Genomic DNA, 26,161 nt, shown 5'->3' on the forward strand with positions numbered 1-26,161 from the left:
AAGGAATATCACATATCCAGGAACTCTCCAAAGAACTGGCACTAAAAATCAGTGCTTGGGCCTCCAGTCAAGAGTAAGGGACAATGAGAGTTGTAGTCTGATAAAATCTGGTAGGCGTTAGATTCCTTGTGTTCAAAACACATTAGGAATCCTTGAATACTTTTGTCCAAATGCATTTGAACTGATGGAAGCCACCATGAGGGATGTGCAGGCAACAGAAAAGCAGGGTAAAAAAGGCCTTATTACCGTAACAAACTGCTCTTCTGACAAATAACTTTATAAATGCATTTGCTTTCCTGAGAAGAATTTGGGATTTATTTATTTTCTCTCTCTCCACTTTTCAGCCAATTGTGTAGATAAGGTGCTGACTGCAAGATCTGGAGAAATTTCCAGTCCACGTTATCCCAACCCATATCCCAAACTCTCCCAGTGCAATTATGGGATCCAGGTGGAAGATGGATACATGGTCGTCTTGGAATTTGTGGGAAGCTTTGATGTAGAGATCCACCCAGAAGTGGAATGCCCCTATGACATCCTTAAGGTCAGTTGGACCTACTCACCAGGTCTTCTACTACTAAAGAAACTTGTTTTCTGTATGGTCGGCACCAGTTAAGTTGTATCCAATGCTAGTAGTCCTATTCAGAACAGGCCCAATGAAATGGCTAACTTAGGCCCAATCAGTTTTAATGGGTCTACTCTGAGTAGGACTTGGCTGGCTACAATCCTACACCAATGAAGAGCTGAGGACACTGCAATGCCCCAATGCATGGCAGCAAATTGCAGTTACTTCTGGGGGCACCTAACTGGAATGCTTGAACTGTTACCAGTTTTCACATCCGTCTCCCATTACAAAGAATTCAGATACTCTTACATCCACACTAAATCCCCATACAAATGAAATAAAATAGAATCACATGTACTGAGAATGTTGAAGTTGGTTCCATGTATTTAAGGACCAGGTAGCTACAAAATAGACTTGGGGTAGATGGCTAAACTGGTGCATCCAGCCCAATATCTACTCTAGCTGGTAGTGGCTCTCTAGCAGCCCCCAGGCATTCCCCTCTTGGAAGCCCAAGTTATGTCTACCATAAAGTATATATCCTGGACCCTCTAAGCTAGTCTGCTGTCCCCTCACAGTAGGGGTGGGGATACTGTCCCACTGCCAGTGTTTCAATATTTGGGTGCCAAACCGGGAAGCTTCTGTATTTGGAACCAGTAGCCCACATCCCCGGAGTTGCTGAGGAAACTTTAACAAGCAAAAAGAAAAAAAACACAATAAAATCGGTGCAGGTTTGAAGGGCTCAGTCTGCCATCTTGATTCAAAACAGGCATCCAATTTTATCCAAGGTAAAACCCTGCTCATTAATCTCAGGAACCATCGTTTAAAACTTGGTTACGATATCTTAAGGGGTGCCCAAATGCAAAGCGAACAAGCCATTTTCCAAAATAAGCAGTAGATCGAAACGGGGAGAGGGGGATACTGTCCTTTGCCTCAGGCAGCAAAGTGCTACTGGTTCGCCCCTGGCTGCCTGACAACAGCTGTGGACCTCTTGAGGCAAGCAACTTAAGAGCCAAACAGCTGATACTCGATCAGCCCATGATGGAAAAAAGGTTGGGATGTTTCCCTTCACTGTTTCAGATCAAAACACCCAAGCAAGAATTTGGCCCGTTCTGTGGGGACACCCTCCCTATGAAAATTGAAACCCGTAGCAACACCGTCAACATCCAGTTCACCACGGACCTCTCTGGAGATCACACAGGATGGAAAATCAGATATACCACAACAGGTAAGATTATCGCTTTTAACCAAAGAGCAGGCAGCAGTGAAGTTCTGTTGGGTACGCACATCATTTCCTGGCTCCTAGGGAGCCCTGGGAATGGTAGCTCTGTGAGGGGGACGAGTTATGGTCCTCCAGCTCTGGGACACAAGGATGCCAAGCTGCAGGAAGCCATAGGATCCTGAAGAAGCTGCTTCTTATTAGCTGTTGGTCAACTGGCTCAGTACTGTCTACCATTGTGGCAGGTAAGGCATAAGGTAGGGATACCAGCAGTAAGTGCCAATGACAGGCAGAGCCACCTGCTGACTAGCTGTACGTAAGGAGGAAGGCAGGTGTGGGCTGACTGAGAGCAGACCGAGGCTGTTGAGGCTGGGCCCCAATTCCCCTAATAGATCAGCTTCCACCATCTACTACACTATCTGTTATCAGCCCTCCAGGCTCTCAGGCAGATTTCTTTCTCCATCATGGATGTTTTAAGAAATAATGCCAGCTGGAGACTTGTCCCGTGTCTGCGCCTTCTAAGGATGCTCATTTTCCTCCCCAGTTCTTTAACTATCAACTGGTAAAGGACCTAAAGAAGTTGTCCTATATCCAGTGCTATTTTTCTAGAAAAGAGGTGCTGGAACTCACCATCAATGCCTTCCTTGTTCTCTTAAAATGGCAATGGCACCCACCTGAGAGTTGCCAGAACCCACCTGTGCCAGAACTGAGTTCCCCCATGTTCTGGCTGAAAACCCCCCTGCTTCTACCCAGTTTATCAAGATTTGTAATGGCTACGATGGGTGGCAATAGTTCTCCAGGGCATGCCCAGGAATGAACCTGGAACCTTCTGAATACAAAGCACGTGTTACATAACTGAGCTAGGTCGTTCCCTACACAGGCTAAAGTCCATCTAGCTCACTGTTGTCTAATCTGAGTAGTGGGCAAGCTCCAGCAGGGCGCTTATTATTTATATATGCTCCTGCATTTTTTGAATTCCAGCTCCCATCATCTCTGACCATTGAGTCATGCTGGTGTCGTTGATGGAGCCCAACAACAGCTCAAGGGCCACAGGGGAGCCGCAATCCAGAGCTAGATGGACTAATGCTCTTCTAAGGCACCTTCCTATTCACAACACAAGCAACCGCAGAAGGAACAAATTAGCCATCATTTCAACTGTGGGGTTAAGCAGGATGTAGTGTGAGAGCGCCACCTCTCCCACATATTAGTATGGACGCAAGATTTGAATCTGCTTTGACAGGAAATGGCAATGAGGTGGTTTTTTGTTGTTGTTCAACTTTCTGCAGCATTGCCATGCCCCAACCCTGAAGCGCCACCCAATGGCCACATCTATCCAGTGCAAGAAAAATATATTATGAAAGAGTCCTACAATCTCTCCTGCGATATCGGCTACGTACTCTTGGAAGTAGGTAAAACCATCCCTTGCGGTGCACATGTGAGCATATGGGTATACTATTTAACTGAGGAACCAAAACAGTTTTATGTATTCACAGCAAATATGACTTTCCGAGTGCCATGGCCAAAACAACTTGAAGGAACGCCAGCCTTGGGAGAGAGAGGAGGAGACTACTTAGTGGGCAACTGGGGGTGGAAAATCAGGGGGTATGGAATGGAGTATCCTGGAAGAGAGCATGGCTGGCTAGATAGCATATCTGCACCTAAGACTGAGGCATAAAGGCTTGAACTGGCCTCACGTTATCAGGCAAGGTTCACGTTTCTTGCACTAATTTGCAAGGCCCTTAGCAACTTAGATCCAGGATACCTCAAGGACTGCCTGATCTCTTATATCCCTCCTGGATCACAGATATTTTGGGTAAATCGCTGTTAGCTGGTCTCCCTGTGGCTCCAGGACCGTAGCTAGAGGGTGGCAAGGTGGGGTCCTGCCAGGGGCACAGGTGTGGGGGGCACAAAATCAGCTAAAAATATGCTTATAAATAAAAAAAATTGATTACTGCCTCATGAGAAAAGGTTTTAAATAGAGGGAGAATTGAAGGGGGGGTTGGAGGAGAAGTGGAAAAAAGAGCTAATTTGTCAGTGGCTAGGGGGCACAATCTGGACAGTTCTGCCAGTGGCGCAAGATCCCCTAGCTATGGCTCTGTGTGGCTCAGAGGTAACAATCGGAAGTCATACATTTAGTATTGTGGGTCCAAACCTATGCAATTCCCACTGTGGCTGATTTTAGACAGGCTCTCCCCTGCTGAACATAAGGCACTTGACAAACCCCCTCTAAGTTTTTGTCATATTGATCCAACCAAAGCATATTTAGAGTAGACCCATTGGTTCTATTCAGTATTTTTCGGGGGGTATGCATACCCCTAAACATTTTGTGAATCTAAGTTTGGCCTCATTGAGGGGCAGTATTTCAATATGAGTAGGAAAATGAGAGTACCCCTAAACAATTTTTGGGGGTCCACTGGTTCTAATAGGTCTACTCTGCATTAGGGATGGGCAAATATTTTGTTTCTTGTTTCTTCAGTCTTAAGTTTCATTTTCCTCACTACCATATCAGTTTGTGATTAATTTAAAGGCCATTGGAATATTCACCAGCATTTAAGTGTGAATTTCCCAATACACATTTTTTTTATATGCAATTAAACCTAATGTGCATTTTGAAAAGCTATTTTCCTAATGCAATGTGTTCCTTTGCATTATTTTTTGTAATTTATTTATAAGCACACATTACATTAGTCTATGCATTTTACTTGGCTGGAGAACTGCATTCCATAATTCAGAGAAGTGCAGCTTTTAAAGGAGAGCCATGTTTCAGTTCACATATTATTTCAGAAAGTACAAATCAAGTAAGTCTGCCATTAAATGAAAAGTGAATCAAAATTCTCTCTGAACTCTATCTTGGACATAACTAACACTGAATATCACCCATTATTGAAAACTAAAGGCAAACACGTTCTCGCAGGCTGAACTAGACATATTTCCCCACCGGGGAAAATCCATTTGGGCTGTCAAAGCTATGATTGTTTTCAAGAAAATAAATAGGATTTCTGTTTTCCTCTTTCCCTCCCACAGAATGAGATGGTTGTGGAATCTTTCATGGCGATATGTCAAAAGGACGGCTCCTGGAACAAGCCAATGGCTCAGTGCATCAGTAAGTCAATGCGAAGGAGTGGGTGGAGGGAGGTCTTTGGATTTGTAATATTCAGATGGATTACTGGTTTAATTATTTCTTGTGGGAATCCATATTGTGTTTGACAGAATGAAGCAGTCTTGCACACAAAAAAAGCGTAGGAGGCAAAGCATGCTTGAATCAGAGAATAATAAAATTTGTTTTAATTGGAATATTCTCAGTGGGAGTACAGATCAACAGGCACCTAAAATTCAGCTGCAGAGTTGCTATCAGGGTTTTAAAAGTTTCCATCATTTTCTTCTGGCAGGGCTCCTACGCTTTTAATGGAAAAACCTGGATTTTTCCATTTGTTTTTCTTCTTTAATTTAATATCCAAAAGCCACCTTGGAGATGGGAAAAAGTAGGAAGCTGTAAACTTAGTTATTTTATTGACAATATTTATAGGCTGCGCAGGAACAAGAGTTCTCATTGCAGCTCCAAAATGTTTTATATTTTAAATACTTTATGTAGGCTTGCCATGTCAGGAAAATTCCTGACAAGTCCTGTTTTCGGGTGTAAAAATGGCATCGGGGGCAATTTTGCCGAATCAGCAACATGATGGAAAAAGCAGCAGAAACAGCTCAAAAAGTTTAAAATCACTATTTTTGGGTTAGGTTTCCAAAAAAAAAAAAAAGCCTCCAATTTGTGGGTGGCAGGAATTTTACTTTTTGAAATATGGCAACTCTATTTTGTGGACTGCAGCCTTCACAATGAATAAATCCAAAGCTTTGGGGTCTTTATAATATATCTGCTGATTCTCCTTTGAATTTGGATTCTACTGGTTCAGTTGTTCTGTAAGGACAGGGCTCTGGGGTAGCAAAATGAGCAGGAGTGAATAGAGGTCTCTTGAATTGCCATCCAGAGCATGATCAACAAGGAGAATTGAGGCAAACAGGCCCCACCACCAGCACCTGGGTCAACATAGGCACACTAAGAACCACCAAGGCTGACACGGATTGCCATATATTTCCCCCCAAAAAATGTTTTATAGTTGGGGCAGCTCACTGGGCATGTGTATGGATGAGTATAGATTGTTTTTATTACTTTAAAATATGTTTTAGCCCTCCCATCAACAAAATGGTTGTTTGTTCAAAAGTCGAATGTGATTAGCATGAGAGCAGCAGAAGCCAGCTCCTCCATTTTATTCCTGTAGTCATGATGGTGCTCACTGGAGCATGTTTAAACTACATATGCTCAGTGTTTCATTAGGTTTTAAAAAATCAAACTCATAATCAGAAATGTAGTTCTTGTTGCAAAGCATGAAATGGCAGTGAACGGGAGAAATGTTATGTGCTTCACAACATGGCTCTTCAACAAAGAGTCTTGTAAGATCATTGGGCAGTAAGCAATGAAGGAGTTCCATTAGTTAGCGGTTAACAGAACTATATAGGGACGCGGGTGGCGCTGTGGGTTAAACCACAGAGCCTAGGACTTGCTGATCAGGTCGGCGGTTGGAATCCCGGCGATGGGGTGAGCTCCCGTTGCTTGGTCCCTGCTCCTGCCAACCTAGCAGTTCAAAGTGCAAGTCAAGTAGATAAATAGGTACCGCTCTGGCGGGAAGGCAAACGGCGTTTCCGTGCGCTGCTCTGGTTTGCCAGAAGCAGCTTAGTCATGCTGACCACATGACCTGGAAGCTGTACGCCAGCTCCCTCGGCCAATAAAGCGAGATGAGCGCTGCAACCCCCGAGTCGGCCACAAGTGGACCTAATGATCAGAGGTCCCTTTACCTTTAACAGAACTATGATGTTAGGTAACTTTAGATGATGGACTCTTGGGGTAGTATCTATCTGTACCGTTTTCTTCAGCAGACTTTTAATCTATTTAACTTGGATGTGCAGCCTACAGTGATGTAGCTCACACTGCAGAGAACAGTCTGCAACGGTAAAGGATGTGCTTGCGATAATACAATGGTCCCACAAGCGATGCTCGCTCCCATACGCTGACCCCCTACTTTCCACAGGTCTACTTTTAAATTCAAAGGCTGACCTGATAACATGGTAAGCCCATCTGTGAACCCACTGCAAGTACAGGGAGTGAATGCCCACATAAAATGTGTGTGCGAAATAGCATTTTCACTAGCACCAGTTCATACTGTACTGGTAAGATACAGGTTGAGTTAAGAACATAGGAAGCCACCCAATAGTACTTCTGTTTATCCATGTAGCTGAAGATTCAAGCAAGGATATTTTTTGTCAACTCCTATCTGATTCTTTGCACCAGAACAGCTTGTCTCAATATAGCATCTTCCAGAGGTTCTGAACTACAATTCCCATCAGCCCTGAGGCGCACAATATGGGAGCTGTAGTCCAAAGCATCCATAAGGTAGCTAAGATGCAGAAGGTTGTTCCAGATACCAGGGACTGAATATAGCACTCTACATACAAAACAGGTAACCTGTTACTGAAAGCTTTGGTTCTTTTCCAGTCTAGCTAGTCCTAGGTTTCCCTCACCCAGTCTTACAAAGCATTTTAAAACTGTTGTTGCTCCATTCTTTTCAGTTGTTGACTGTGGTCCAGCCGAGGACACAGCAAACGGTGCACTTGTGTACGTCACGGGGCCTGATAGAACTACATACCAGACTGAGATCAAATACAAATGCAAGAGCCCCTACTATGCTCTGAAAGCCGGACGTTCTGGTAAGAGAAATGAGTTTAAGGGAGCATGGGCTTGATACACACATCTTTAAATGTAAACCCCATTGTCCCAAATGGGACAATCGCACTAGGACCTACTTTGCAGTATTCTTGTTTAGCCAGCCATGACCTCTTTCAGGATACTCCGTTCTATCTCCCCCTGCAGTCAGCCAGCATTCCATGGCCACTGAGCCTTCTTCGTTGGGCTGTTTTACGGTGCTTCTCCATTTAGAGGTTTCTCCCCGGCTTCCAAAATGTTCTGCCTACTTCTCCAAACGTTTAGTCCTAACAAGCCTGCAGCTACCTCCTTTCTTGGGCTTGTATGGTATCATTTTGGCTAACAGTGAATCAACACTTGAGGGCAGAGTTCTCTATTGGCCTTTTATGATATCACATCAGTGTTTAGTCATGCCTCTTGACTGAAAAGCAAAGGGCCATAAATGTATCTGTAATGGGCTCAACCGTGGTTGACATTTGCATGCATATCCTCCACCCAGCAAGTGGTTGTGCTGCTGTAATGTCACAGCATGTTCACACACATAATCCAGAGTCACTGCAGCATATCCGGGTATTCCTCAACCAAGCAACTCATGATTATCCAGCCAAGACACCTCACAGGGTTTAGGGAAGATAAAAATGCAAAACTGGTAGGAAATAGATTTACATACTTAGGAACAGCAAAAAGTCTGAAAGAGCTGGATTTTTCAGCGATTTGAAGAAGACAGCTGTATATTGGGGGCACATTTAACAACATTTATATACCTCTTGATTGTAGTAAAACCTCCAAGCAGTTTTATTGTAGAGTGCTTTGCTCTGTGCAGACATCTAAACTGCTTAACTTTTTAATGTAGGCAGGTACCTGTGCGCTCCTGATGGCTACTGGAGAGATTCCATGGGAAACAAAGCACCTCCTATATGTGAGCCAGGTAATGTATGAAACCACAGGTTCCCCACTCCTGCCAAACATAGCCAGGCGACACTTCACAAGATAAATGGCCTGGAAACATCTTGTTTTCTCCCCCTCTCCAAATTCACTTCAGAAGTTGAAATATTTTTGACTGATGAAATACTGTATCCCATTTTGTCACCCTCACTCCCACCTCGGTTTTGACCAGGAATGGAGAACCTGTGGTTCTCTTCAGCCCCATCCACCATAGCCAACAGCCAGGGACAGTGGAAGTTACAGCAGCTAGAGGACCTCAGGTTCCCCATTCCCGACTTTTGTCTTCACAGACTTTAAAATGGTGCAAAGCAGCCTTTATACCTTATCCTACCCATCAGCCCCCTTTCTCTTAACTCATCCAGAGCTAGAGGTCCAACATCTGGAGGGCTGCATCTTCCCCATTCCTGACCAAAGACAATGCCATGTCCCAAAAGAGAAAGTTAGTCATTGAGTTAGAGGGAGATGTTGCAGGCCATCTAGCCCAACTTCTGCTCACTGCAGAAAATCAAAAGGTACAGCATCTTTAACAGATGGCTGCCTGGCCTCTATATGAAAGACTTCCAGCAAGGGAGAACCCACACCCCTCCAGGGAATTTGTTTCATTTTTAAATTGCTTCCACCATCAAGAGCAGTTGCTTAATGTTCACTTAAACTCTACCCTCCAGTATAACATAAAACCATTAGATCTAGCCTTGCCCCCTAGGGCAACCAAGAACAAATCCCCTCTTCTATACAACCCTTCAAGGTATCTGAAGAAAGCTATCATGTTCCACTCAGGTGGAATCTAGACCATATAAAAAACACGGAAAATGCTTTTTAAAAAAAGTTTTGAAAAATATATTGTATTTGCCATAGCTCGCCATCACCATCTAGTGTCACATTTGTATAATGCACTTTACAACACACTTAAAACATTATATTTGCAGCTGTATAGCTGCCTCCATAGCCTTCTGTTGTTCAGGCTAAAAAGTATCCAGTTACCAAACAGTTCTAGGTAATACAATTTTTCCCCTGCAAAAAGGAAGGGAGAATGGCCTATCTTAAATTGTTTGTGTGCCACCTTTCATTTCAAAGCAATGCAAAGAGATCTACAACAAAATGAGTAGCATATATCAAAAACATAATGAAAAAGTCTTCACCAAAACTGCAGTAAAACCCCCATTGCAATCAGTTAAAGTAGCCAAAAATGCCAGGAACTGGCATTAACACCATAAGGATGTTACTACCAACAGGAACACACAAAAATCAGTATCTCCCTTATCTCCAAGAGATTATTCTACAAAGTAGATGCCACAATGGAATTAGCCATTTATTCTCCATACTACAGTGGTACCTCTGTTTAGGAACGCTTCTGGTTATAAACGCTTCAGGTTATGAGCTTTGCTAACCTGGAAGTAGCTGCTCTTGGTTTCGAACTTTGCCCCAGGATGCAAACGGAAATCACGCGCAACAGCAGGAGGCCTCATTAGTGAAAGCGCACCCCATGATAAGAAGTTTCAGCTTAAGAACGGACCTCCGGAACGAATTAAGTTTGTAACCAGAGGTACCACTGTACTGTAAAATTGACAGCTTGAGGCTGGGTTTTTTTGTTTTCAGGCATACTGCATCTTTCAAATGAGATCAACCTTCCACAACTTGCTGCCCTCCAGATGTTTTGACTACAGCTCCCATCAGCCCCAGTCAATCTGGACAAGGATCAGGGATTGTGGGAGTTGTAAATTCAAAATGGAAACATGGGATTACCATGAAGTGTTCTTCTGGTCAGCAGGGAGAGCAGAACATGCAAGAAATGATTAAAACCTCTTCTAAAAGACAGAGTCAACAACACAAGAGAGCGTTTACTGAGGCCCTCTGGAAAAGGGAACCTATTCCCCAGTCCCATCTTGGCCATAGCTTTGAGGAGAAAACCTCCATACACTAACTAGAACAAACACAAATTAAAAGCAGAACAGAAACAAAAATGAAAGTCAAAAGGGCCACAGAGGAAAAATGCCAGGACCCTAAATAAAGAGGAACTGTGTAAATTTGAGCATATAAGACAATTTACATAACATCTACACACCAGGTTTAGCCCATTTCTATATATTCCAGACGACTGACTTCTTTGCCTACAGAGGTTCCGAGATTCAAGCCCCAACATATCCAAGTAGATATGAGAAACCTCCTGACAGAAACCCTGGACAATGAAAGTCTATACTAGACACCAGATGTAGGGAAACTGTTTTAGGCTAATGACCATGTAGCCTTTGGGTGAGCACACTCTCATTTTGACCCCTGGCCTTGATACTCCTCATCCCTGCTCCAGGCAATACTGAGTTAAATGAACCAAACGTCCAGCTGCGCACCAGGCATGCATATTATTCCTATGAAAATACCCCCAACCCACACATGATGCAACCCTCCCACAATTGTGTTGAACACAGGTAGGGAACACAGGTAGGGTACTCAAACTCAGAAGCTCCCAGCACAGGGTAAACTACCCTGTTAAGAAATTGGCCTGACATGCCAGCTTTTTCTGAGCAGAGAATTTGAAAAGGACAGAGTACAGGCTGTCCCTCACCCACCCAAGCCACTCCCCTCTTTGGATCAGGCTACCATTCTACGGCTGTTCTCACTTAAAATTCAGGACTTATTCAGAAACATTCATTTTGAACTATAAGCAATATTCATGACAGCTTCTCTAATGGAACCCTAACACTATTCGTTCTCTCTCTCTCCCCACTCCCCCCCCCCCAAGTTTGTGGAATCCAAACTTCAAATACTCTGAAGCGCATTTTTGGTGGAAAGAAGGCACTGCCTGGCCAGTTCCCTTGGCAAGTTCTGATCACTAATGGACAAGGAGCAACTGGGGGTGGAGCTCTTTTGTACGATAACTGGATCTTAACAGCTGCCCACGTCCTCCCAGAAGCAGATGCTTCGTCCTTGACACTGAAATTGGGGCTTCTAAGAAAGCGAAGCACTCACTACCACCAGGCTTGGGCAGAATCTGTTTTTGTGCATGAAGGGTTTACCAACGATGGCATCAATTTTAACAATGATATTGCTTTGATCAAACTGAAGAACAAAGTCCCCATTAATGCAAACATCACTCCCATTTGCTTGCCAGGACAAAGCAGCAGGTTCCACATAAACACAACCAACACTGGTGTAGTAGCTGGGTGGGGAAGGACAGAGAAAAGGATGCAGTCACACAGCCTGATGTACACTGAGCTAGATGTGGTTGATCCAGAGAAGTGTAAAGCTGCTTATGCAAACCAGACTTTGGAGGGGAAGCAACTAGTGTTGACAGAAAACATGTTCTGTGCTGGATATGAACAAGGAGGAAGAGATTCCTGTAGCGGCGATAGTGGCGGGTCACTGGTGTTTTTTGATGCCGAAACAAAGAGGTGGTTTGCAGGCGGCATTGTGTCCTGGGGTCCTCCAGAGTGTGGTTCTGCAGAGCTGTATGGTGTATACACTAAAGTGATCAACTACATTTCCTGGATTGAAGACATCATTTCCCAAAATTCTTGATTATTATTTTTTACCATTTCATTTGTATCACATTACCAAGAAAAGAAAAGCTTTGCACAGAATTACAATTACGCAAGAAATAAAAAAATATAGTACATTAACTGGGACTTCAATTTTAGGTAAATATGCCGAAGATCAAGCGGTAAATGCTTCCAGGTTATTCAATGTACAGCAGAACCCTGTGCATGTTTACTCAAAATCATATGCTACTGAGGGAATTCAGTGTTGTGAGCTACCGAAGCAGGGAAGGCAGCATGTTTTCAAAGAAAATGAAGCACACTCCATGTAAAATTAGGTATCATTTCACATGCCTCTCGTGTGCTTGTTCTACTTTTGGGGAATAGGGGGGAGCTGTTCCCCCCCCAAACAGCTGGACCTTTAAAGTTGTTGTTTTTCCCTACTCCCCTGGAGCAAGTGCCTTACAACGGTTTCATAAGTTCAATGCAACATGTTTCTTGTTCCAAATTTAAATGTTAATAAAAAAAAACAAATGTGTGCACTCTATTGCTCTCCTCAGCAGAGGTACATCAGGTTTTCTGTTCCTTCTGGGGGTACACGAGTGGGTCTTAATGACCATCTGAAAAGTTTCCTATTAATGATCCTCAACAAAGAGTTATAAGAGATGTAATATGTTGATCATCACAACCAGATGGTTCATAGAGGTGGTAAAAGAATCCAGTCCCTAAAGTCACTTAGTATCTCTTAGTGACATGCTTCAAGATTCTAAGCTGTTGCTTTTTTACCACTTCCATTGCCACCAACAATATTACCTTCTACAAATTCCTCCACTCACTGTCCAAACTGCAGGCATTGGTCCTAATGGTATTAAACTTCCTTCCGGAACAGATTAAAGAGCCCAATCTTAACTAGCTGGTGATTAAGTTCAAGGGCTTCATTTTCTGTTTTGTCGATCTACATCTAGTAGCTCCCCAAAATTATGCAAACTCTGACAAAGCTGTAGCACCCATGGAACTCCCCTGTGCCCTACTACTGAGAAAAGATTTCAGAAACTATTCTGTTCTTATAAGCAGGGTGTACTGACAGCCAAAACAGATACATACAGCTCAGAGGAATAGGACAAGACCCCCAGAGGTGTTGTTTAATCAGCTGCAACATTACATTTGCAACTGCTGAGACCAAAGCACTCCAAGACTCAATTCACACCCACACAGATTTGGACTGCAAGAGGAAATTGTCAACACTACATCTATTTGAGTAGCATCGCCTCAGTAATTAAGAGATGCTCAGTAGGTAACCGAAACACACAAACACATTTGCTCACATAGGGCCTTTGTTAAATTACTATCCTGTTTATTACTAAATGAAGCTCATTAGCAAGATAATCCTTCTAGCGGTGTTAAACTGACTGTGCTCCTTATTTGACACTTTAAATCACATTAGCATAATAGATGCAAGTCTATTGAAAGTTAAAGCAAAACAAGACTCGACACTCAAGTTATGAGAATACCTTTTATTAACTTGCTTTAACACACTGGTGGAAATAAAAATTAAAGATATGAATAATGTTTGAAAACATTTCTTAATACACTTAGGTATCTGAGGGAGGGGAGAGAAGAACCCTTAGTGATCTACTGGGATTAAAATATGACAGCATGTGTTCCCCCTTGGCCCTAAACTTTTTTTTAAAAAGACAAGTTAAAAATAATTTAAACCATGCCAGCGATGTATTAAACTTACCCTTATGATCCTTCCCGAGATGACACAGTTTAGCCTTTGGAGGTCCGAGAATACCATATTAAGTGTTACTCAGCAGCAGTAGCTGGTATTAGTGCAAGTGCTAAAATGCAAAATTCAGATGGTACAGAGTTTGGCAATGGATGTGACTTAGGTGCAGAAAAGGTTAAGCAATTTATTCAAGAATATCTGTTCTCTGGAATAGTCAGATTTGTTTTACAATGAGAGGCAGGTGCTGGAGTATGTGTGGATTTTAGCATTAAACAGCAATGCCAGTATGAACACCCAACAACACGTTTTAAGTGTCCATATCAGTCTTTTAAAAAGAATGAATATAAACTGCAGATTGAAGGGAAAATGGAAGCTAACTTTTCAGGGTTTGGGGAAAATTCACAATGAAACAGCACTATACCAGTTTTCCAGAGTCTGCAAAATGGAAGCTGTAAAATTTAAATCAAGTAATGGAATGACCCTCGTGATTTAACAAATTTAACAAGTTTTTAGGACTACTGAGTCGACAATCTTGTCGATTCTGCTCCTTTACACAGGAAAACCTAACACTTCTACTAACACATGGTTAAGTGGATGTCCTTTATGGTGAAACCAACTGAGGACTTAATACTGTAGCCCACCAATTCAGTCACATAAAACAGAATACACTGGAGCCTCAATACCACAGGTATGCTGAGAGTTTTGGCTCTTGTCTCCAACACTCAGTCTTCTAAAGGGAACTGCTCATCAGGGATGGGATACCTCATTTGGCAGAACCGGATTTCAGATGTGTATCATCACAAAATGCTAGGCAGATGGGACTTGAGTGGAGCTACAGGGTTCAACTACATTGATGGAACAGCAAACTTAAAACAGCAAATAAATTTTTACAACAGTTTTATCCCAACATAAGATATAAAAAAACAAAGTTAACTGCTATGAACTCTTTGCATTTGGGGGCTGTCAAACACACACACATATTACTTAAATCAGTTTTATTTAAGAATGTCCTACATTGACAAATCTTATAAAAAGCATCCAAACACAGAACTGCAGCAAACAGCATTCATATGGATATCTTACAGACAGAAAAAATCTTCCACCCATAAGGGAACCCCCAAGCTCGGAAGTGAGCTCTGCTACAAAAAAAAACCAAAAAAAAAAAGACCCACAAAGCACACCACAAGCTGGATGTTCCCATCAAAAGCCCCACCTTCAGTTCACGTTACCACACTTACAGGATCATTAAACAGAAAAGAACACACACCATACAGCATTCACAGCAGAGTTGACATAAAGGAGAAAAAATATATATACAGATATTCATTTCACTTAACACATCCAACTAATCGGTTAACTAAGTAAAAAGCCCCCCCACTTAAGTTCTTCCAGATCACGATGTCCTTCTGAATGCAAGAAAAACACTCGTACGTCCGCTCCCAATGCTCTCTCCGCACACTCTCACCAAAGCCACAGGATCGAGGGACATCGTGCCAAGAATTTTTGTTTTTATTTTTTAAAAAATCCCAAAATGCACCACCAGGTCTCTCTCTTGCATGCGCCTCCTCCTTTTTCTCGCACATACCAAGCCCTCACATGCCTCGGCACCACCAATCCAATCCAATCCCACACAAGGTTTTTCAAAAGTTCAAACAAGCCTTCTGGTTCCATCTCACAGCCTTGCGTTCATAGCGTTGAATACGACTCCATGAAATAAAAAGAGTAGCGGATAAAAATGGAACACCCACCGTCTTAAGACGTAGCATGTGCAGTGTGATGAAGGAGTCTTGGATGAGGAAAGCATGGAGACAGGAGTATTCCTAAGGCAGGTTTTTTTAACTGCACTGCTTTCAATGAAGTGCTTCTTCCATACACATTTGAAATGAGATGAACTGCAAGGATTAAATGAGGTCTTCATACCGTACTTTAGTATGAGGAGGGGAGACAGTGTTAAAAGGAAAAAAAGCCGACACCAACATTGCATTCTCCACACAGGACATTTGGGGGAGGGGGAGGGAGAGAAAGAGAGAGAAAAATTCTTATGGCGGGGGATCAAATTAAATTTTTAAAGAAAAAAAAACTAACAAGGAAAGGATGCTGTTTCTGAAAAATGGCTTCCATTTTTGAAACATGCAAAGATCTCAGCTGACTAGGAAATGAGGAATCAAATTTTTACGAATTCCTATCAAATTGCAGAGCGTCCGTTTACCAGTCAGGCGAACAGCAGTTCACTTTCAAACCACTCAATATCCCAACTCATGTATTCCAACTCATTGTAACAAAACCTATAAAACTCCATTTAATCTTCCTTTTATTCCCCATTAGAAAAGAAAAATTTGTCAAAAATATTGTTGAAATATACTACACGCTGAACAAATTTGGATTTTTTTTTGTTTAGTTTTGTTTCAGTATATGCATCTTATAATATACTTACCAGGAGCTCTAGAAAAAAAATCTGATTTCCCACCACAGAGTCAGTTATTAGGTTGCCTACATTCCCCAGCCAGATGATTTGGATTCCATGCTTGAGCCAAAACCGCCATTAAAACCACTGCTAGAGCCCGTATTTGATGAACCCCACCCTATTGCTGCACCCGAGTTAGAGCCTCCGTAAGAATTACTCCCTGAACTAAAGCCCTGGCTCTGCTCCCTCTGCATGTTGCCTTGTGGCTGGTTGTTCCCCGATGGCCCAGACTGGTTTTGCTGGCTAGCTAGCATGCCCATCATCCCCCAACTGCTTTGGAGCGCTGCCTGAGCTGCTGCCATCATGGCTGGGTTGATACTAAAGGCTCCAAAGTTCATCCCACCACCCATGTTACTGCCCTGGTTGTTTCCCAACCCTCCACCACCACCACCTCCCCCCCGGTTAGGAAATCCACCCTGATTCCCAAAGCCTCCTGGATTACCACCAAATCTTCCACCTCTTTCTAGTTGTCTACTGCTATTATGCTTAGGTTCAGCATTGGATATATGGACGCTGATTCCTTTTATGATCAAGTCCTCGCCACAAAGGGACTGGGCAACCTATAAGAAATAAGGTACACAGACTGAGTAACTTTGAAAACAAAAATCAGGCACAAGCAAGCAACTTTAAACCGAAGTAACATACAAAACTATAGGGCTTAATTTTGTGCTTATCCTGGTCTATGACAGTAAAAAAGTACCCCTCATTGCAATGGAAAATTCAGTCCTCGTAAAGAATGACACTGTAGAATGAGAACATTCCATTTTAAGTGCACTGGACCTCTTTACTGTTTCTGCTCAATATGAACAGCCAAGGGAAGAAGCAGCACATTTGCTCACATGACCCTCATTTAAGATTTCTAAGACAAAGATGCTATCTTTATATCAATGACAATTTATACAGTTTACTGTTCAGTAAGATTACTTTGCACAGACTTGTAAACAGTGACTCAACAAGTGGTCTGTGGCAAGAACATACTGCTTCTCAGCAACAAGCTGAAAAGGTTCTAGAACTAGGAGTTTTTTCCTCTTCACCCCTCAGTCTCCTTTCAATCAGTTGGTGTGCTACAAATGCACAATATGTATGCTTAGACAATTAAGGCAATAAGTTTAGAGGCTACTAATTCCAGTGGACAAGGCTTGCCTTGTGTCTAGCTCTGCAACTGAACACTGACAAGTTGGATAAATATTCAGCTACATCTGTTAAGCAAGTCAGTGAACAGGGGTACCTCTAGGGTCAAGCTTTCCAAATTTCCACCTTAAGAGTGAACGTGATTTGCACCCAATAGGAATGCTATTAATAGAATCATAGAACTGTAGAGTTGGAAAGGATCATCTAGTCCAACCCCCCACAATGCAGGAATCTCAGCTAAAGTATTTATGAAAGATGGCCATTCAATAGGACAACAATTAGTCTGTCTTAACACTCATAAGCCTGCTGCACAAGGTCTTTATACACAATAAGTAAACAGAAACTTAATGAACAATGATTAAAAAATGATTAAGTTGCCCACACATCAGCAAAAAATCAGGGCCCTGAATGAATACCTGATCATCAGCAAACGTAACAAAAGCAAAAGCTCTGAAGGGTTTGGGGATGAAGACATCAACCACTTCTCCATACTGGGAAAAAAACTGACGGAGCTCATCTGCAGTCATGTCGTCGGTGCAACGCCCAACAAACACCTTCCTGCTACGCAAAGGTTCATCTGGACTTTGCTGGTGTCAATGCAGAACAAAAGATTTCAATTAATAAAAATGTTTTTGCCTAGCTATTGTAATAACCAACATACCGACGCAGTTGTACACACCACAAGAGCTGACAGATTTTCCAGCTAAACAGAAACTAACCATGAAACCCATTCTAGATTCTGTAACTGTATCTTTTGATGCTTAAATGTATAGCAACATATGATTAGAAACAGGCTAGCAAACAAGGAATGTTACAATCTGAACACAGAACTTGTGCCAAGCTTAGAAGACACAGTTAATTATACTGTAAACATTTTTGAGAAACTGGGAGAAGCAGCACAACTATTTCTTGTTTCACCTGCACTCCTAGACAAACACTGCAAAAAATTAACATGACATGCTGGCTACAATAGTAAGAACACTTCCTTGAAGTTCTTTTTCAGAAATGGGGAACCTCAGGCTTGGGGATCAAATGTGATCCTCCAAGCCCCTCTACTTGGTCCTGGACATTTCACCATGCCATACCCGTACTTGGCAGCCCATATCCTTCATCAGCCTTCCTTTGCACCCAAAACTGAGCATTTTTACCTGGCTGAAATGTGTGCTTGAAGTCTGATAATGCTTTTTGTTTGCCTGGAATACAGGAGGCTCTGTGGGATGTGTAGAAACTAGCCCATTGATAAAGGCAACACCGCAATACTCTGGCTGCATTTGCCACTAACCCCTCCTACCACAAGCATACGGCTCCTGAAAGGTTGCTCAGGTGGTCTGAAAAAGGTTCCTAAGCCCTGTTCTATATGGAACAGTGAGTGAATAGCCAGAACCCAAAGAACTAATTCAGTTGTGATCAAAGGGACTTGTTTGCTGTTCCTCTTTAACCAATTTTGAAAAGTGCCATCAGTTTCAAAAGTGATCTGCTATGTGGCATGGAGGGATGATGCTTATGCAGTATTTTGAACCCCAGCCAATGTATTTAGAACTAAAGAACATCTCATTTTATATGTTATTTGGGGCTCATTCTTGACAAGTTTGGCTTTACATACTCACAAAGCCTAGAACAAGTTACATTAAGTACCTTAGAATTTGGAAGTTTGCAGTCGCACCATCTTCCATCTATCATGTGGCGCTGAGACATGACTTTCACCTGGGTTTCATAGTCAGTGAATCTTACAAAACCAAACCCTTTTGAGTGGCCAGTTTTGATGTCCTTCTTAACCTGGAGTTAAGAGAAGAGATTACATGGCTAGAACAACAATCACAATGTGCTGGCATTTATGTACTACTTCTATTCAGCTATGTTATAGACTGAATTTCAAAATGTAGTGCAAAAAAAGTTCAGAATATTTCACCTTGCTTTAATCATCTTCCCTTGCTAACAGCTATAGCATAGAAACCAGGCTTCTCTGTCCCTCCTCAACCATCATTCTATCTGACTGCAGCCGAGGCATACAATGGAGGAGGGGCCACTCCATCAGCTCTACTGAGAAACCAGCTCAGCTTGGCTCTTGGAAGTGGTGTCCAAATTGGCTTGTTTGCTTCTTCCTTCCTCATTCATTGTTAGCTTGAGTCATGCATTTTATATTGTAAGCCTGAGGGAAAGAACTGGCTTGTTTGTTACAAATCTTATGTAAGCTGCTCTGAGCTTCTCTGGCTGAAGAACAGGGTATAAAAAGCTTCAAATAATGTTATTTTGACAATCAAAAAGTTAAATCAGTGTGTGCAAGTTTCAATTCAAGCAGAAAGGTTAAATTCGTGGCATATGCCATTTAACTTTCAAGGTTCACACACAAACACATGACTCAGATTTAGATGAACAAGTCCAGCTACCAGCATGAAAATGTCACAACTATTCATTTTTACCACATTAAATTCAACTGACAAAACTCAATACCAAAACAGACTAAAACCAGGAATTGAGCCAAATTCTGAAACACATATAGCTGCTCAGTACCACTGGCTTGCCTCTGAGGACAACACAAAGGAAATCAGATGTCTGAGGATAGGAAATGGCACCTCAACAATTCTGTTACCAAAAAGAAATTTCTGTTCTCAATACCAGGTTGGGATACAATTTTTATTGTGAAATTCTTTTGAGTCATTTTGAGAACCTCTCAGCACTATAAAGTGGTATATAAGTAAGGTAAAGGTAAAGGGACCCCTGACCATTCGGTCCAGTCACAACTGACTCTCGGGTTGCGGCGCTCATCTCACTCTATAGGCCGAGGGAGCTAAGCCGCTTCTGACAAACCAGAGCAGCACATGGAAAAGCCGTTTACCTTCCCACCGGAGCGGTACCTATTTATCTACTTGCACTTTGACATGCTTTCAAACTGCTAGGTTGGCAGGAGCTCACCCCATTGCGGGGATTCGAACCGCCGACTTTCTGATCAGCAAGTCCTAGGCTCTGTGGTTTAACCCACAGCGCCACCCACGTCCCTTATATAAGTATTCAAAAGTAAATAAATGTACAGCAGCTTTACATATTTGAATTAGGCAGTCCAGTGGGAAGCGCTTCAGAGAACTTAGGAGGGTGGCAAGTTGTAAGGGGAAAAAATAGGAAATCGCTAACTTCACCATTTTTGCAGTGGGTCAAGCAATATCTAGTAGCTCTTCTATGGTTTAACTAATTGTGGCTCATGAAAGAGTAGTTACTCCTGTTGCCGGCCTAAATGCAAACAGAAGGAACAGACTGAGTTCTCTTCCTCCTCTCCATAACCAGAAGCAATGGTCAGCTGTTTTACTTAGGGACAACACAGCATTCATGATAGGGAGTACAACAGTTACCCTAATGTTCAGGGACATAACTGTTTATCGAAAAGAAAGCTAGATACCTGCACCATAAGAACTTCTCCGAATGTGCTGAAGTACTCCTTCAGGTCTTGCTCAGTTGTTTTCCACGGAAGACCCAGAACTATCAAATCTGATGTTTTCTGTACTGCTCTTTTCACCTTAACAGCTGATGAGGCATCTGCCTCATCCATTTTCCTCTTGTTGTCTAAAGATAGATGTGTCCATCAAACAGTCAGCACTTTTAAAAATAACTAAACAAATAATCCCATTAGTTGCAATGAAACATTTTAGTGGAGCAGATCATTCTAGAGCTACATGCAGCCCAATCCTAAATTTACTCAGAAGCCAATTCATTAATGTTCAATGTAGGGCTTTTAAAAGGTTTCCCTTAAAATGCATGTACTCAGAAGTACTACTGTGTTCAATGAGGCTAATTCCCTAGTAACCGTGTTTAGGATTCCAGCCTTAAAGTGTATTTGCTATAAATACACCAATTGCTCCCACTTGTATTTTGGGGAAAGTCTTATTTTAATCCTTTTCACCTTTAAAACTGCTGCCACTGGTAACTTGTATCTAAAAGAATAAAAAAAGGCATACTACTATTTTTAATAATAATAATAATAATTATTATTTATATACTGCCCTTCAACTAAATATCTCAGGGCAGTTCACAAGAAAAAATAATAATCTAGTTGATCAATGTGGGGTATAAAAAATAAAAGTTGCTCAATTGCCTAACAATTTGAGCAACTTATAGGGATTTGGAATTCTAAGGCAAACTAAAAGAAAATAAATTATCCATATATAGGTTTTCATTTTCAAAAATTATCCATGATTCTTTCTTTTTTAAAAGCAAAAAATAGCACATACAAACAAAGCACACACCTTTGGGATAGTTAACAACATACACCAGATTTCCCCAGCCATTATCTGGTGCATGCAGAATTCCTTCCACTAATCGGACCCCTCTCATACACTGAGACACGGGGTTCCTGTAACGCAGGCCACATGCTCCTGGAAACTGAGCAGTAACTGTGGAGAGCAAGACAGTCCCATCATCCTCTGAAGGAATCTCAATGGGTTCCTCATTTTCATCTTCGGTAACCCGAATGTATTCTGACATTTCTGCCGTGGTGTTGCTAAAGAATAAAAAAAGAGAAAAGCGAATAATATCTAGTTTTAAAAAACTGTCATAGTTGGTAGTAACAAGTTACTGTAGAAGTGGTTTACTATATGTACGGCACTCTGAAGTAAAAACAGTTGTCCCTCCGTTTTCCTAATTAAGTAGTACAGATAAACAATTAACATAGTTCTATGGTAGAGCACATGCTTCACAAGCAGAAGGTCTCAGGTCAATCTATAGAATCTCCAGCCAAAACAACATGGTATTAGGTTATGTAATAGACCTCTACCTGAAAGACTAGAGAGTCACTATCACTCAAAGTAGATAATATTGAGCTAGATTTACAAATAGTCTGGACGAGTGTTGGAGAGCTTCCCGTGTTCTTATACATATTATGGGTTATAGCTACCAAAGTCTTACTCAGAGTAGGCACACTGAAATTAATGGATGAGAGTTGGTTGTGTTCACTGACTGAATTGGCCAGTTCTTATTTTATTCTGCTTTTCAGATGAAAATTGTATCCAAAATCAGTTCATATCAATCAATAATCTTCAGGTCCTGACCTCATCTTACAAATGTAAATAAAATTAAAAACAAACAAGAGAAACATGTGGAAATGAGCTAAGCAAAGCCAAAGGAAAATGGCAAGTGGTACAAGCATTTATATCTGGTTTAAGAGGTTCAACTACCTTGTGGCCTCTGCTGCTCTGGCTGGCAGCATTAAATCAGACAGCACTTTCTCTGACTTCAGCAGTGCCAAGGCAAGTGGCAGTTGGAGAAGAGTTCCTCCTGCCAGGGAGGGGGGAGCTCTCTGTAATTATTATGTCTCCAGCCGATGGCTGGGGGCCAGAATGACCTTATATGTTTTCTCTAAAGTACAGAATACACAGCCTTTCATTGGCCCTTACTCCTCTGTCTAATGGTAGAACTCAGAATGTGCTTCCCCTTTCAAATAATGTTAGAAAACAAGGATGAATATCCCTAGAAAAGTTATTTTTGGAATCACAGAATTGTCGAATTGGAAGGGATCCTAAGGGTCATCTAGTCCAACCCCCTGCAATGCAGGAATCTTGACTAAAGCAGCCATGACAGATGGGCATCCAACCTCTGCTTAAAAATCTCAATGAAGGTGTCTACCACCTTCCAAGGAAGTCCATAGCTCTTACTGTTAGAAAGTTCTCCTTTCTTGTAACCTGAAGCATGTAGAATACGTTGAGATAATTAGAGGAAATGCACCTTCATTTGTTTCAAGTTGTGCATTTTAGTGTTGAATTGTTGTATATTTTATTGCTTATAAGCCTAGAGTAGCTCTGTTAGTAGAGAATAGGACTCTTCATCTCAGGGTCATGGGTTCGAGCCTCACACTGGGCAAAAGATTTCTGCACTGCAGGGGGTGGGGCTAGATGACCCTAGTGGTCCCTTCCAACTCAATAATTCTATGATGTTATGAATCCCACCCTGGGATGTACAGATGGGGTGGGTTACTCTTTTAAAAAGTAAAAGAAATCCAGCCAGATGGGCAGGGTATATAAAATTTGTTGTTGTTGTAAAATAGTAATCTATAAATTAGTATTATAAAATAGTAGCCTATAAATTAAGGTAATAAGTAAGCACCACCACAAATAGTAGGAGTTAGAAATACATTATTATCAACACACCTAACAAAATTTTAATTCAAATTAAAAAAATTACATTAGTAACATCAAAATTTAAAATATTTAAGAACACATTTGATGCATCGATACACCTCTTTAACCTGGCCCACCCTATTCTCTTGATTGCAGTGTATTTTAAAATTTTTAATATTTTATTTTTAAGTTATTGCAACCCATCCTGAGACCTCATTGTGTAGCATGAATAAGAATCAGAAATCATCATCATAATCATCAACATAATATTAACATTTACTTCGGAGTAAACACACAGAACGTTCAGCTGTAAAGACATGATAAATATAATACTTGCCCTTATTAAGAAAGACCATGCTTAGAATTAATAATAAACGCAATGTTTACAATAATGAAGACTGTGCTTGCCATTATTAATAAACATTACGCTTTCTATTAATACTAAATATAAATCTTACCAACAATTTTAATGCTTACCACTACCAAGAAAAAAAATTACGTTTGCTATTATTAATACTGTAAAGAATAAATAATAAAGGATCGACTCCCCCCCCCCCCGCGCGCGCGCGTTTAACAGGTCAAACCTCTGCGCTCGTTTAATCTGAGGGAAGCTGCGCTGCGGCCAACGGCCTTTATACTGTACACGCATATATATATATATATATATATATATATATACATATATATACTGTATACTTATATATGTGCTTCGAATCGTACGTCCTGAGCCTAGTTTATTCCACAAAAGATACACGGTGTGCGACAACGGCCCTCCACGTTTCACCGCTCACTTTCCCGGCCTTCCCGCGCTAGGCCCGAAAGCCACCCTGAGGCCTCCGCTAGGCCGCCTCGGCCCACCCCCAAGCCAGCTCGGGAGCGGGGCCCAGGTTTCCTCTCAGCCTCGGATCCCGCTCGCTTACCGTCGGCGCGAGGCCTGAGGGAACAACCGACCAAAGGACGACGACGGTGAGTTCCAGCCCCTGCGTGTGCCGCGCGAGGAAGAGGAGGGGGACTCTCGGGCCTCCGCGGTTTTTCCCTCCCTGCCGACAAAATGGCGGCGCCCTCTTTCCCCTCAAAAGCAAGAGGCTCGAAGGCGCGTTCTCGGAACGGTCCATCCTGACCGCGCGGGGAGGCGACAGGGGTCTTTTCGAGACGCTGAGGAGTTATCCGCTCCGAGGAGAGCTCCGTGGACTGCAAATAGGGCTTCCGATTTGGTGGTACTTTCCCAGCCCGTGCTTGTCGGGGGTGGCCCCGTTTAAATAATTTGTTTGAGAGGAAAGTTGATGGTACTCCCCTTCCTCTAGCCATAAACCGAGAGTGGTATGGTCCACTCGCCTGCGTACTGCGCTTGCGCTCAAGGAAATGGTGAGCTAAGGAAGGGGAGGATGAAAAAGGAGATCCGAGCAAAGCTCGCTGGGTAGCGGTGGTTGGTAGTGCGCGTGCGCAGGAGTTGTCGGTGAAGCGTGAGAGAAAACCGTTGCACAATATGGCGGGGACGGGGTGGGGAGGGCAAAGTTATATTGAAGCGCATGCGCAATAGCCGAAGCGTTTCTGTGAGGTAATTAACAAAAAAAAATGTTAATTTTTGTTGTCCAAACTTGATTTTGAGGTATTTTGTTCTGTTTCTCCTCAGCACCAGACAGGCCAGGAAACCTCTTTCAAAACCCTTGAGGAGTTTACACATGTGGAGACGTTACTTACATTAGTTGCCTCATAAACTTGATACAGGCAATTAACAGATTCAGACGTAATTGATACAGTAACATACAACCTTTAAAATAAACTGCATTTCCATTTATTTGTTCATTCTTCCAAAGCAGCAAATAATAAACCTCCTTCTCCAGTGATCCATCAATGAAAACAGCTCCTTTAGTTGCAAGTTACATCTGGCAGGGACATGTGTAAAGTGCTGTTGGGTAGTCTTTCAGAACAAAAATCCCAGAAAACATTTTTCACCCAACAACAATGGATTCTAATGCATCCTGTCTGCTATACAAATTTTTTTGGAGGGGGAGTGCACCCTCTCTGGATTCTGTGGTTTTACATATTGGGACATAATATCAACCACCAGCTCTTAAAATAGGTAAATACAACCTCAAATGAACAACACCACATGACCTATTACACTGGCTCATGGTGTATTTAACAAAAAAAAGCCAAAATGGAGAAGTCATGTTTGAAGTTATATTCAGTAGCTTGCAGAACCACCTTTAGCAGCAATAACTTGAAGCAATTGTTTTCTGTGTGACTTTAAATATATATATATATATTATTTACTTAAGAAAATATTTAATTTTTTTAAGTCATACAGAAAACAATTACTTCAAATTATCACTGCTAAAGGTGGTTATACAAGCTACTGAATGTAATGTTATAATAATTTTTAGGTAATAAATGTTCATAAATGTACCAAGCAAACACATACAAATATGTAAACCACATGTCTGAAACCCACAGAAAAGTCCTGAAACCATTTTCTCTCTCCCAAAATGACCTCAAATATTTCTCTGCAAGGAAATGAGAAACCTCCCCCATTGTCTCTGTCTTCACAAATTCTGCCTTAAGGGCACATTTAAGGTGTGAATATGGTGAGCCTGTGACCTGGCTCAGGAATTAAGTATCATTACAAAAGAATGGCCAGACTCCCCAGGTAATCCAGTCAAGTGACCATTAACAGGTAACCTGGCAGACAGGGTAAAAACAATGCACTCAGATTTCTGTTGTAGACTGCCTTTGCTGTGATGTAGGTATGATGCATCTGGGGGGTGGTCTTGGGCTACACCGCTTCCGT

At 41.9% G+C, this 26,161-nt stretch overlaps 3 protein-coding genes across 21 annotated transcripts in view; 2 read left to right on the forward strand and 1 right to left on the reverse strand.

Moving 5' to 3' along the window:
- Positions 1–12,089, forward strand: part of MASP2 (MBL associated serine protease 2) — a 28,897-nt gene extending 16,808 nt beyond the window's left edge. The window contains exons 5-11 of the mRNA XM_083453950.1: positions 345–541; positions 1,640–1,787; positions 3,065–3,183; positions 4,803–4,881; positions 7,398–7,535; positions 8,384–8,458; positions 11,213–12,089. Of these exons, the coding sequence (XP_083310076.1) occupies positions 345–541; positions 1,640–1,787; positions 3,065–3,183; positions 4,803–4,881; positions 7,398–7,535; positions 8,384–8,458; positions 11,213–11,988 (1,532 nt within the window). The 3' untranslated portion in view covers positions 11,989–12,089. The remainder of the gene's footprint in view (positions 1–344; positions 542–1,639; positions 1,788–3,064; positions 3,184–4,802; positions 4,882–7,397; positions 7,536–8,383; positions 8,459–11,212) is intronic.
- TARDBP (TAR DNA binding protein) overlaps positions 1–24,424 on the reverse strand; it is a 45,845-nt gene extending 21,421 nt beyond the window's left edge. For 4 of the 18 annotated variants that reach the window (XR_014514524.1, XR_014514525.1, XR_014514526.1 and 1 more), the window contains exons 1-7: positions 24,291–24,424; positions 21,505–21,758; positions 20,661–20,824; positions 18,905–19,045; positions 17,686–17,856; positions 15,423–16,698; positions 13,687–13,786 (exon numbers count right to left, since the gene is read on the reverse strand). Coding sequence is in view for 8 of the 18 variants with exons in the window: in XM_083454124.1 (XP_083310250.1) it covers positions 16,165–16,698; positions 17,686–17,856; positions 18,905–19,045; positions 20,661–20,824; positions 21,505–21,742 (1,248 nt within the window). In the remaining 10 variants the exon portion in view is untranslated. Of the gene's footprint in view, positions 1–13,444; positions 13,787–14,654; positions 16,699–17,685; positions 17,857–18,904; positions 19,046–20,660; positions 20,825–21,504; positions 21,759–24,290 lie in introns of those variants that run through there. The other 14 variants (XR_014514520.1, XR_014514521.1, XM_083454131.1 and 11 more) reach the window with 9 other exon arrangements.
- A 396-nt stretch (positions 24,425–24,820) lies between these two features.
- Positions 24,821–26,161, forward strand: part of CASZ1 (castor zinc finger 1) — a 438,974-nt gene continuing 437,633 nt past the window's right edge. For both annotated transcript variants that reach the window (XM_083453582.1, XM_083453581.1), the window contains exon 1: positions 24,821–24,928. The gene's annotated coding sequence lies outside the window, so the exon portion shown is untranslated. The remainder of the gene's footprint in view (positions 24,929–26,161) is intronic.

The sequence above is a fragment of the Podarcis tiliguerta genome, assembly GCF_965153285.1.
Source record: "Podarcis tiliguerta genome assembly, chromosome: 8".
NCBI lineage: Eukaryota > Metazoa > Chordata > Lepidosauria > Squamata > Lacertidae > Podarcis > Podarcis tiliguerta.